Source organism: Mytilus trossulus, chromosome 1 (genome assembly GCF_036588685.1).
Source record: "Mytilus trossulus isolate FHL-02 chromosome 1, PNRI_Mtr1.1.1.hap1, whole genome shotgun sequence".
Lineage (NCBI taxonomy): Eukaryota > Metazoa > Mollusca > Bivalvia > Mytilida > Mytilidae > Mytilus > Mytilus trossulus.
Genome location: NC_086373.1, coordinates 77,084,566 through 77,097,158, shown reverse-complemented (window position 1 = coordinate 77,097,158; position 12,593 = coordinate 77,084,566). Strand labels below are relative to the sequence as shown.

The window sequence follows — 12,593 nt, the reverse complement described above, 5'->3', positions numbered from 1 at the left end:
TAAGTGAAAAAGTAGTATAAATAACAACAGTCTGAAAAAGCATAACTTTTTTTTTGGTTTGAAATGTCCTTCTGGAGGGATTCCCTGTTTTGCTTACATAAAAAACCCGAAAATCCGCATATTGGACCTTTTTTAGGATCAAATTAACTATAATTGATCACACATATCATTATATATGTGAATCGGTATATTGATTAAAAAGCATTTTTATTTTGGGTTTTTGTTGTAAATTTTATTCTGTCGGCACTTTTTGAAATTGGCCCTTCTGTGAAAAAAATCCCTGGCAAATTGGCCCTACCTCTTTGCAAAACATTACATAAACTGAACCATGGTATCCTACTCAACAAACTTTACCATATATGAAATAAAACGGAAATTGTAGATACTTTAAAATTGAGAATGGAAATGGGGACTATGTCAATCAAGAGACAGCAACGCGACTAAAGAAAGATAACAGTCCAAGGCCACCAATGCGTCGTAGTCTGCAACGCACCATCCGAAGGTGGTCATCAGCTGGCACTTAAATAAAACTTTGTACTACATGTAGTTCAGTGAAAATTGATCTCACACCAAACCCCAAAACATATAGATGAACTACTTAAAAATTTTAAAAAATGCAACAAAGACCAGAGGCTCCTGACTTGGAATAGTCGCAAAAATTCGGTGGGGTTAAAATGTTTTGAAAGATCTCATCCCTCCCCTATACCTCTAGCCAAAATAGAATACAAGAACACATATCAATACGCACGGCAAAACAAACTTTACGATTGATTTTAGTCACAACGCTAATTTTAAAAACTATTCTATCAATACCCATGCTACGACAATCTCTAAAGACCCAATTGTTGCAAAACACTTGCCCTACCTCCATGACAAATATGTTGTTGTACCCGCAGATAAAGCTCCAAACAGCATTGTTATTGTGTGTAAATATCATTACCCAAACTGCTTGATAAATGAATTAGGTATTGAAAATTCACTTGGAAACACAACATATACCCCACGATACTTACAGAAGAGGAAATCCTGGATAATCATAGGTCTATACTTTGTACCTTTGGAATTTCAAAGTCAGAGATGAAGAAATGAATCTTCCATCCCAGTATTGAATACATAAACTACATAAACTTCGTATCCTAACAAACAACGGATATTTTAGAGTACATACAATCTCATACTCTTGCAAAAGTATTGATGATTATTAAAACATTTGATTTTTCAACACTTAACCCAATCATTGAATTTCCCCATTCCAAACTTATAGACAAATTGAAAGAGTTGGTTTTGCTTTGTTTCATAAACAATAATGGCCAACGTAGATAAAAGAATCTTGTCTTAGGAAGGGACTAATCCTACTTTGTAAAAAATCACTCTGATTCAAGCAAAAAATTTTCTGAAACTGAATTCAAGATGCTTGATTTTTATGATTGACAACATATTTGTTGACTTTTGAGAACGTGTTTTTTTTTCAACAACCTATCGGCATTCCCATGGGAATCAACTGTGCCCTTCTTCTTGTCGACTTGTTTTTTTTTCTTGTGAGACTGACTTCAAACGTGAACTTCTTATAAAGAAAGAAAAGAAGTTAGCAATATCCTTTGACTTTACTTTCCGTTATATAGCTGTTGTTCTCTCACTTCAAATTCAAAATTTGGTGACTATGTTGAACGCATCTATCCAATCAAACTATAGATTCATAATACAACAGATACAGTCAAGTCTGCCTCATATCTTGACTTGCATATAGAAATTGACAATGGAGGTCGGTTGAAAACAATACTTGTAGACAAAAGAGATTATTTCATCTTCCCAATTGTGAAGTTTCCATGTCGATGTAGCAAGCCTGCATACGAAGTATATATCAGTATTACGATCTTCCCGGGCTTGTGTTTCCTATCTTGATTTCCTTGATAGAGGATTGCTGCGAGTGACTCACAAGGAAACTATTAAACTAAGATTTCAAAATGGTGAAGTTGAAGTCATCCCTTCGTAAATTTTACTGACGCCATCACGAGTTAGTTGACCGTTGTGGAATATCCGTTTCACAGATGATATCGATTGTGTTCTTTATGTCGTAACCACATTCCCGTTCTCTTTTCTCGAATGTGACCTTCCGAAATAGACTATTAACCGGGTTTAAAATAGCATGTGCCACAATGTGGAGCAGGATATGCTTACCCTTCCGGAGCACCTGAGATGACCCCAGTGGTTGGTTGGACCCCAAGTGGTTGGTAGTTTTTTCGTTGCTTAGTCTTCAGTTTTCTATATGGTGTCTTGTGTACTATTTGTTTGTCTCGCTTCTCTTTTATCGATTTTAAAATTTGCATCATCAAAGGCATGTTTATTCAAAACATGTTTCTGATAGATAATTTTTTACAAAAAGTTCACAAAATATACATAAATATATACACAGAATATTGTTTAATGTAAAATATGTTCATTAAAATAATGCATAAACATTACAACTGGTATTTTTTTCACATAGTACATAGTTTATTTGTGCTGCGTTCGATATTTTGTTTTTGCGAGTACCAATGGTTGCCCTCTTCTGCCATACTGGTATCGAGAACTACTTGAGTTGCGCGGTGTCGTAACTTCACATTGCGCTTGTTTGTATGCCTTCAGATCGTTTAATGCGCTCATCATGTCCACGAATTTTTCTTCCATACTATTAGACATGTCAATGATAGTTTGTTTTAGTCTATGTCGATCTTCACTAGCTTTTCCCAATTCTATTTTCAAGAGTTCCATCTGTCCTGACAAATAAGAGATTTGTTCAGATTTTTCTTCGCTCTCAACTTTTAATTCTTCACATTGTCTCTGCAATCGATCAATCTCCTCGCTACGCTCACAAAGTGCAATTTCTATTATTCTGTTCATTTTATCCTTATCTTGAAGTTCCTCTTCGATACCTTCCATTCTAACTTGCAATTCTTCATATGATTGTAACTTTTCGTTTAATTCTGTGTTTTGTCTTTTATAGTTCCGAACTTCGATTTTCAGCTCCTGAATTTTCTTGTACTTTTCGTTCAGTTGTTCTCTAACTATTGATTGCTGAGTTTTCAGTCTGTCATTTTCCAATTTCAGTTCCTCTAATGTTTTCTCCTTGACATATTGTTCATAATGTGACTTTTCTTCTCCCTCCTCTTCAATCTGGTAAAAGAAACAATATTAGTCATAACAAACAGCATGTATTAATATTTCTGGTATGTTCCTATCTGTCCTTCACTATTGACAATGAGTATATATTACATTTTCCCAAATTCACCCTTGGAAAAAAATATTTAAATAGATTTTAATTTCATCAAATCTTATTTCTTGGGTATTATTTATATTCTTATGAATAATATTCTTTAGACCAGAAATGTTATTTATAAACAAGCGTATGAGTTTTAGTAATGACAAGTAAGACAGAGTTGTATATTATACATCTGATAGTTCAAAATGGAAAGTTATAAGTTATCGGCCGTGTACACTGTGTACCTGCGGAAGTGAAACGATGCATGAACTTGCAAGCCCGACAGGAAATCGCTTGAATACCTGGACGTGTCACCTCATATCCCTCACAATACCTTTGGAAGTAATACCTTTAGCTATGCTGGTGATCAGATGAGGGAAGATCAGAATTTATTTGAAAAAAGTTTATTACTTTATAGAATTATGAACAAATTAGATTTTCGAAAACAATTTTTACGGAACACTTATTTATGATTTCAACTTTGACTTTTTACCTAATTCCAATATTAACAGTTTAAAAACAACAGACCATGGTTATTTGAAAAAAATAAAAATATTTTCCGTATCAAGTTAGTTAGTTGGATAAAACAACCGTACGATTAACAAGATATCGACACGCAATTACGACTACATCTTTTACTGTAGCTTTGTTGCTTTGTGGTTTGTAGACATGTCGTTGTTATTAATCGGGAAAGAAGACAAAATCAAAATGCCAAACGCAGAGAATTGATACTCTTAATTCAAAGTCGATGGTGATCGCTTATCTAGCGGAATAAAACCTTAATATCTATGAATTTGAGCATTTTATTCAGAATGAACATAATATCAATTTTTGATTTGTTTGCGAAGTTTCCCTTTAAACACTCATAATAGTGGAATCATGCCTGGATTAAATAGTTGCCACTAAACTGTTAAGCATTAAAATCAACCATAAATGTGTGAATACCTATGCGTATGCAAATTGTCAACCCAATGTTCAGTTGACATATGTGGGCAAACATATGATAAGAACAACAAAGTTGCTACTTGAGAGATTATCCTGTAAAAGTTTATTTATTTTGAACAGTTAAATACGTTTTCCTTTAAAACTCATCTATTGATGAACGTTGGTAAAGTTAAAATGTTCATTTTAAAACATAAAAATTACATGTAAAATTGAGAATGGAAATGGGGAATGTGTCAAAGAGACAACAACCCGACCATAGAAAAAAACAACAGAGAAGGTAACCAACATGTATTCAATGTAGCGAGAAATTCACGCACCCGGAGGCGTCATTCAGATGTACCAAATTTACTGTATTTCGACAATTAATGTTCGAGGCCAAAAAGTTAAAAAGTTCCAAACTTATTGCAAGCGTTACAGAAAAGATAAAACCCAAAAGGATAAATAGTAGAGGAAAATCAATACAAAAAAATCACGCATGATCGAGATAGGATTCTTGATTCAAATGAATTCAAAATTTTAATTACAGAGAATTTTAACAAAACAATATACGTATTTATAAATTGTATATTTATATAATACATACCGAGTTCACAGTGTACGTTTTTTCTCTGTTCATACCTTGATTGTCCTTTTGATCTAAAGAAATAACCAAAATAAATCAAAAGACAGAGACAACAATACAATCGAAAGAAAAAAAAATAGACAAAAAATGTTACAGAAATCAAGGACGATATATCTCATATAACCTCTTGCAGAAATGTAGAAAATAATCTGCGTTAAAAAACATTTGATTAAAATAAAATCAATATTAATGACACGCCATTGTTCGAAAAAAAACCACGTACAATTAAAGATGGGAAAATAAAACAGAATAAAATGCTGTCTTGTTTCTTATACTGTTAGAATCGAACAATTAGCCATTGTCAAATGCATATAGGTTAGCACTGTGCATAAACAAGCAGATACGCTGTAAATATGTATGAACACATTTTGAAATAAATAGCATTATTGAAATGAAATTTGAATTAATACCTTTTGGAAAATGCAATCCGATTATTTTATCCACTACATGGTTGTTCCCTGTAGTTTTCAGCGCGCTCAAAAAAGACTGATAAGCCTGCTTTCTGATGATCTTTTCAATGACCGAATGTAGCTGGTTTTCTAAAAGTGGATTTGCAAGGATTTGTGAACGTTCATCCATACCAATGATTCCATCCTCTATTAGTTTGTCTAAAATCTTTTCTATCTGAGTTGTGTTTTCTTTAATAAATGATAAACTACGTGTGAGTCTGCGAGTTTCGTCGGACATAATGGAATTCCAATGGTGGCAGACTGGCCTTCCGATTTCATAAGTAACCAACCTAACCACAGAGCTTCTGGTTTATTTAGAATCTATTTTATAATATAGAATACATATCTGCCAAATATCTTTTCATATTTTAATGAATTTTTCAAACCTAATAAATACGAATAAGCCAAAGGTGCAATGGGACTTCGAAATATGACAGGTACATTTTTAATTAATTGCATGTCATTAACGAATATAATGATATTAATGACTGATAATATTCAATAGTCAGGGTTATTGTGGATACGTTGTGGAAGGTTTGAAAAAACATAATAGATGTGCTGATTTAAAAGATTGTAATCACCATCAAAGTAAGGAAACGTGATACCAATAGTTTAAAATCCATGCCAGTATTATTTGATATTTTATTTCATTATACATTTTTTGTATATAAATAAGCATGCACCCAATTTGGCAACACTACAACAAATGCTATAGTAACACTACTACATATATACTAATATAAAAACAAACAGGAAGAATCACAAAAAGATAGAAAGACAATAACAAATGGATACAAACTGAACCAAAAAACAAACAACGAAGGCTATGCATGATGATTTTGACATTAGTGAATCAAAATTGTATCTTGAAGGTCGTATTCTCACCTCTAGATTTTTTTTGTGTCGTTGGATAACTGTCTCATAGGTGCATACCATATGTAAAAATAAGGAGATGGGTATGGTTGCCAATAAGACCACTTTCCACCAAAGTTCAAATGCCTCCCACTCGAATTTAAAATGTTAAACGATTCAATTGAGAAAAATAACGGACTAATTGATAACAAACAAGAATGTGTTCCTGGCACACTGATGCCCCACTCGCACTATCATTTTCTATGTTCAGTGGACCGTGAAATTGGGATAAAAGTTCTAATTTGGCATTAAAATCAGAAAGATCATATCGTAGGGAACATGTGTACTAAGTTTCAAGTTGATTGGACTTCAACTTCATCATAAACTACCTTGACCAAAAACTTTAACCTTAAGCGGGACAGACGGAGGGACGGACGGACGGACAAACGTTACAACGGACGATTGAACGGACGAACGGACGCACAGACCAGAAAACATAAATCCCCTCTACTATCGTAGGTTGGGCATAAAAACATTTCACGAAAAATATAACCAAAGACTATCACTGAACTACAGACCTCTGACTGAGGTCAGCCACATACAGAATGTTTGTGTGTGTCAACCGTCCCCTTAGTGGTGTTACAATACAGCATATTAAAGTATAGACATTGTATTATAAATATCAGTTGAACAAGGCTTAACTCATCAAAATAGATACAAAGCAGAAAATCATTAAACAAAAAAACAAACCGGACATGGCAGGGTATTATACATCCCTATCCCTAAAAGCAAAAAAGATACTATGAACAGATCTGATCTAGTAGTCGCAGTTACTGACAGCTAGTTCAAAGCCAATAACAACTGACGATACCAAATAAAGGTATCGGCGTATTGCAGTATGTGGAATATTAGTATGGTTTTAATTTACTGACAACTTTTCTCTATACCAATACAAACAATATTCAAAATTGTAACTTCAGTATTGAGTTAGTAAACTTTAAGAATAAGTTTATTTAAAGGATCATTGATAATATATATAATTTATCCAATTCGTATCTAAATTAAAGAGTTCGGTAACATCATCGCCGTAAAATAAAAGGATGTGCTATTCCGTATGAACTTTTTGAGGTACAGCCAAACTTGCAAACCAAACCTTCTCTTCTATGGAAGAGTTTTAAAAGTAGATTTTTAAGCAATTTGTTGCAAGAAATCCTTGACTTAATCATTTGTAAGTAGAACCTAGATTATTCTCATTGAGAAAACAAATTCACTACACACACGGGCATAGCAAACGATATGGGATAAATAAACACCGTATACGGGAAATCATCGTTCAAATAATGAAAATTAACAATAGAGAAAGAAAAGTCATCCCTTTTTTCGTAATTAATTGTGTAGAGTTTCTGGTGTATCACTGTTATACTGGCCTGTCATGTTAGGTGTCCATGTTCTGCGTATTCATGCATGTATACCACACAGTAAAGCGGGCTCCATTCATTGAGTTGTAGAAACAGTACACTTCCTTGTGCAAATAGAAAAACCAGTAATAAACAATAAATAAAGTGCATAGCGACATCAAATAAACAAAACAAATCAACTGCATGTATTTCAAACGTAACTTTAGTCCTTTTAGCTAACTATGCGGTTTGTGCTTTGCTCATTGTTAAATGCCGCTCGGTGACCTAAAGCTGTTAATTGCTTTGTCATTTTGGAACTACTCTGATGAGTTGTCTTTATAAGCAATCCTACTCACATCTTCGCTTTGATATTTCAAACATAATCATTCTTTGCGTTTTATTTTTTTTGTAAATGTTTTTTTTTTACATGTAAAAGCTTTTAGGCTTTTGAGTCAGAATGCCTATTCTCACAATAGTTAAGATATCTGAAATTTAACCAAATTGAACGTAACAAATTGTGTACAGTATGACCACTGTGCAGTCTGGCATTTTACACTCCAGACCATTTTGTATTCCGTATTATAAAGACACATACACTTATGATAAACAAATTCAGACTTCATTCTAATGTGGTTTTAACATTTTAAACATTGTTATCACTCTTTGTCCAGTCATATTTAAGGTTGTTGAGATCATTTAAACATGCATACGCATGCGGGCGCGGGTGCGGGGATTTCTCGCTGCATTGAAGACCTGTTGGTGACCTTCTGTTGTTGTCTGTTCTATGGTCGGGTTTTTGTCTCTTTGTCACATTCCCCATTTCCACTCTCAATTTGACCTATCGAATCTTAAAAAGTAATGACCTTTTTTAAATTATTTTTCAAGCACTCTCCGTGTTATCTTTAACTAGGTTCCATTTGTTTAGATACAATGTATATAGAGAATGTAGTTGTTGTTTACGTTTTCTAAAATTAAGTTCAGTAAATAAATACATGTTCTAGACCTGTTATCAGTGATCCTTAAATAATTCAACATTTTTGTGTTGGTATTTTGTGCTTTTCACGAAAATAAGTTGTTTCAATTTTTCTGCATATATAGCTTCAACGGTCAATGTTAAATATTTCGAACCCCTCATTATAGTGCAGACTATGTTTTGGGGGTTTAATACAACCAAAACAATGATTAGAATGGAAACTGTAAGGGTCAAAATATTTGAATACTAGTAATTTTTGCTTACACAAGTTTTTGTCTATTCTTTATAGTTTTAGGATGAAAAGCAAAAATGAAAAGAAGCCAAGGGGTCAACATGGTTCAGGGAATTATACTTCTCCTTTAAGAATGAAGTCAAATGAAGAATTATTTAAAGATCTTATTTTACCGGGTTTTTTTTGTGTCCAAAATTACAGTTTATCCATTATAGTTTTAAAATATTAGGTCAATCGTGACAAAAATATGTTTAAAACTGTTTTGAGCCTACAGACAAGTTCAAATGCGTTGAATATATATATTTGGGCGTATGACATTTGCGCCGATTTTGAAAATTTTTATTCTTTCATTTGCGCCGATTTCATTTTTTCCGATGATTTGCGCCGACTTTATATTTCACTGGGGTAAAGCTGATGACCGTAACTGCATTCACGGTCATCCCAAGATGTCGGATGAAAAATTAGGTCAGTATTTTTATTGTCTGTTAAGGTGTTTCTACATCATTTTCTTTACAAAGCATACTTTGATACGATGTAAATATATAAAAGATTCACACGGAAGTCACAAATCTCTACCGAGGAGCGTGTATAAAACGGGAATTTGGATTTGAAAAATTCGCGAGGATGACCATAAATCGAAATCGAGATGACCGTAATAGGATTAGCGATTCATAACAAGGCTGACCGTAATTGGTTAAAAGATGACCGTAAATTGTTAAGGATGATCGTAATTTATAAAGAATGACTAAATTTAAAAGGATGACCGTCAAGTGAAAGAACTATCCATATTTGTATACATTGTTTTTGTTGAGTTTGTCGCAATAGGGGCTCGGTTAGTTCTTTTTAACTATTTGGCTTGTAGTTGGATGCTACATATGACGAACCATGTATTTGAAGCACGTCTTATTTTTGTCTACCTTTAGGATAATTTTGTCTTCAAAAATTACACCTTTGTTAAGCCAATTTAGTCTTACTCAAATGATAGATGAACCTACTCATTTTACTGAATCGTCGTCATCATTGTTAGACCTTTTTATAACAAATGATGCTCACATAATAACTTACTGTGGAGTCGGGCCACCTTAATTAGACCAAATACGTTTCCACTGTCCTATAATCAGTCTTTTGAACTTTCCAAAATGTCGTCAAAAAACTTTTAAGCGGAAAATTTGGCTATATGATCGAGGAGACTATGACATATATCGTAACATTTAATCTGAAAAAAATTGGGATTCCGTAATTAACTTAAATAACGTTGAACAGTTTACAACCGAAATAACAAAAACTATCATAGAAGCTGCTGAAAAATGTATTCCAAAAAAAATAATAACTGTTCCCAAAAATGAACCTCCATGGCTAACAAATGGTGTTAAAAAAAAGATAAGGACAAAAAATAGAATCCACAGAAAGGCAAAAAAATATAATACATGTAACCCTTCGGAGTGGTCAAAATTTAAGAAAATACGAAATGAAGTTACTAGTTTAATAAGAAAATCGAAGGATGATTATAACAACAATTTAATCAAAAAAATCATGAACAGTAACCCGTCCATTACTAATTACTGGTGGAAAACGGTTAAACAAATATCCGGATTAAAAACAAACGACGCAAATGTACCCCCATTAATGGTTAATAACAACTTTTAAAATATTTGATGAAATCGAAAAGGCAAATGAATTTAATCGATTTTTTTCTTCCCAATCAAATATTGATGATCCAAGTGCTGTGTTACCTGAAGAACTTCATAATATTAGTGATGACATTAGTTATATAGAACTTACTGTTACTGAAGTTGAAGATATATTAAAAATTGTTAATCCCACAAAAGCTTCTTGCCCAGACCTCAGAAGTCCCAAATTGTTAAAAGATCTTAAAAGAAGCATCTTCTGTTTTAAAGTATCCACTATGTAAACTATTTAACTTATCGTTAACATGGTTAAGTACGTCTACTTTTCCAGATCAATGGAAAAGAGCAAATGTTACCCCAGTTTATAAAAATCGTAAACCGAATGACGTTAAAAACTATAGACCTATTTCCTTGTTGAGTGTAATATCAAAGTGAATGGAACGATGTGTATATAAAAATGTTTACAATCACTTTATGCGCAATAATATTTTAACGAAAAATCAGTCGGGCTTTACACGGGGGATTCAGCAGTTAATCAATTAATTAACATTTCGAATGATTTTGGGAAGGCTTTTAGATAGCGGTAAAGAAATAAGGCCGGTAGTATTCTGTTATATAGGTAAAGCGTTTGATCGAGTCTGGCATAAGGGACTGCTATTTAAACTTCAACAAGCGGGCATACCGGGTTCTTTACTAAGGTGGTTTGAAAATTATCTTACAATTAGAGTCCAGCGGGTTGTTATTAACGGTTCAAGTTCCGAATGGTTACCTGTAAATGCAGGCGTCCCACAAGGGTCCATTCTAGGCCCTCTATTTTTTTTTTATATTTATAAACGATATTGTAGAAGACATTCAAGCTCAAATTAAGCTATTCGCAAATGACACTTCATTATATATTATGTTTGACAATCCAACAGAAACAGCTAAAATTTTAATGACGATCTAGATAAGATTTGTCATAATATTGGTCAAAAAAATGGTTTGTTAATTTTAATGCCCAAAAAACTGAAAGTATGATAATTTCAAAAACAAAAATAGACCATTTCATCCTCCATTAAATATGAACACCCAAGAGCTACAAACAGTAAGTAAACACAAACATCTGGGTGTCTTTTTTTCTAACAACGGATCCTGGAACGACCATATTGAATATATAGTTTCTAAATCTTACAAAAGAATAAATATAATGAGAAAAATGTTCTTGATAGATTTTGACTTGAAAAAAAATACATATCATTTGTTCGCCCAATTCTTGCATATGCCGATGTCGTTTGGGACTCTCAAAATCACAATTTGATTGCTAAACTTGAAAGTATTCAGCTTGACGCAGTGCGTATCGTCACGGGGGTACTAAACTTACCAGTATAAAAAATTTATATGTTGAAACTCGATGGGAAAAATTATCTGAAAGACGACGCAATCACAGACTAACTCATTATCACAAAATTTTGAATAATAAAACTTCAGAGTATTTAAGAGACTTATTGCCTGATTCAGTAGGCAGTAGGCATGATCATAATACAAGACAGAGAAATAATATTTCACAAGTCAACACACGGACCCGTTTATATTCTGAATATTTCATCCCTGCAACAACAAAACTATGGAACACTCTTAACTTAAGCATAAGAAAATGTGAATCTTTATCATTATTCAAAAAACAAATTAGTACACAAAATAGTAAGATCCCAGCGTATTATTATATAGGACATCGTTTTGGTCAAATTCTTCATGCTCTCTTAAGAGTGGATTTAAGCTCATTGAATTCTCACCTTTTCCTTCGTAACTTAGTAGACTCTCCAAATTGTCGTTGTGGTGATGTAGAAACAAATTCTCACTTCCTGTTATCTTGTCCTATATATACTAATTTAAGAAAAGAACTAATGGATCCTGTTTCAGTTCTTCCTGTCCAAATTAACACTAAAACTTTTTGGATCAACGGTACTCTCAGATGAACAAAATAGTCTTTTATTTAGTTTGGTGCAGACATATATTATTAAAAGTAAACGTTTTAACCCTTGATGTCAATGCTTCATCACTATTATTTTTGTAAAGGAGACAGATTTGTAAAAACAAATTGCTTGTTTCTGAATCCTGAATATTATTTCCGTTGTATAATATCGTATCATGATGAATTATCTGAATAAATATTGTTTAAACTTATGTTGTCTTATAAATACGTCTTACACCAACACGATTAATTACTTGATACAAAAAAGGTAATACAAATACGGATATTTCTTAGAAATGAATGACG

The 12,593-nt window shown here is 32.9% G+C and overlaps 1 protein-coding gene across 1 annotated transcript; it reads right to left on the bottom strand.

Moving 5' to 3' along the window:
• Positions 1 to 2,417: 2,417 nt before the first annotated feature.
• On the bottom strand, positions 2,418 to 5,646 carry LOC134710188 (outer dense fiber protein 2-like). Its single transcript, XM_063570418.1, has 3 exons — positions 5,216 to 5,646; positions 4,767 to 4,819; positions 2,418 to 3,153 (listed from the first exon to the last, which is right to left on the bottom strand). The coding sequence occupies exons 1-3, from the start codon at positions 5,490 to 5,492 to the stop codon at positions 2,494 to 2,496; spliced, it is 990 nt and encodes a 329-aa protein (XP_063426488.1). The 5' UTR covers positions 5,493 to 5,646; the 3' UTR covers positions 2,418 to 2,493.
• Between the last annotated feature and the right edge of the window lie 6,947 nt (positions 5,647 to 12,593).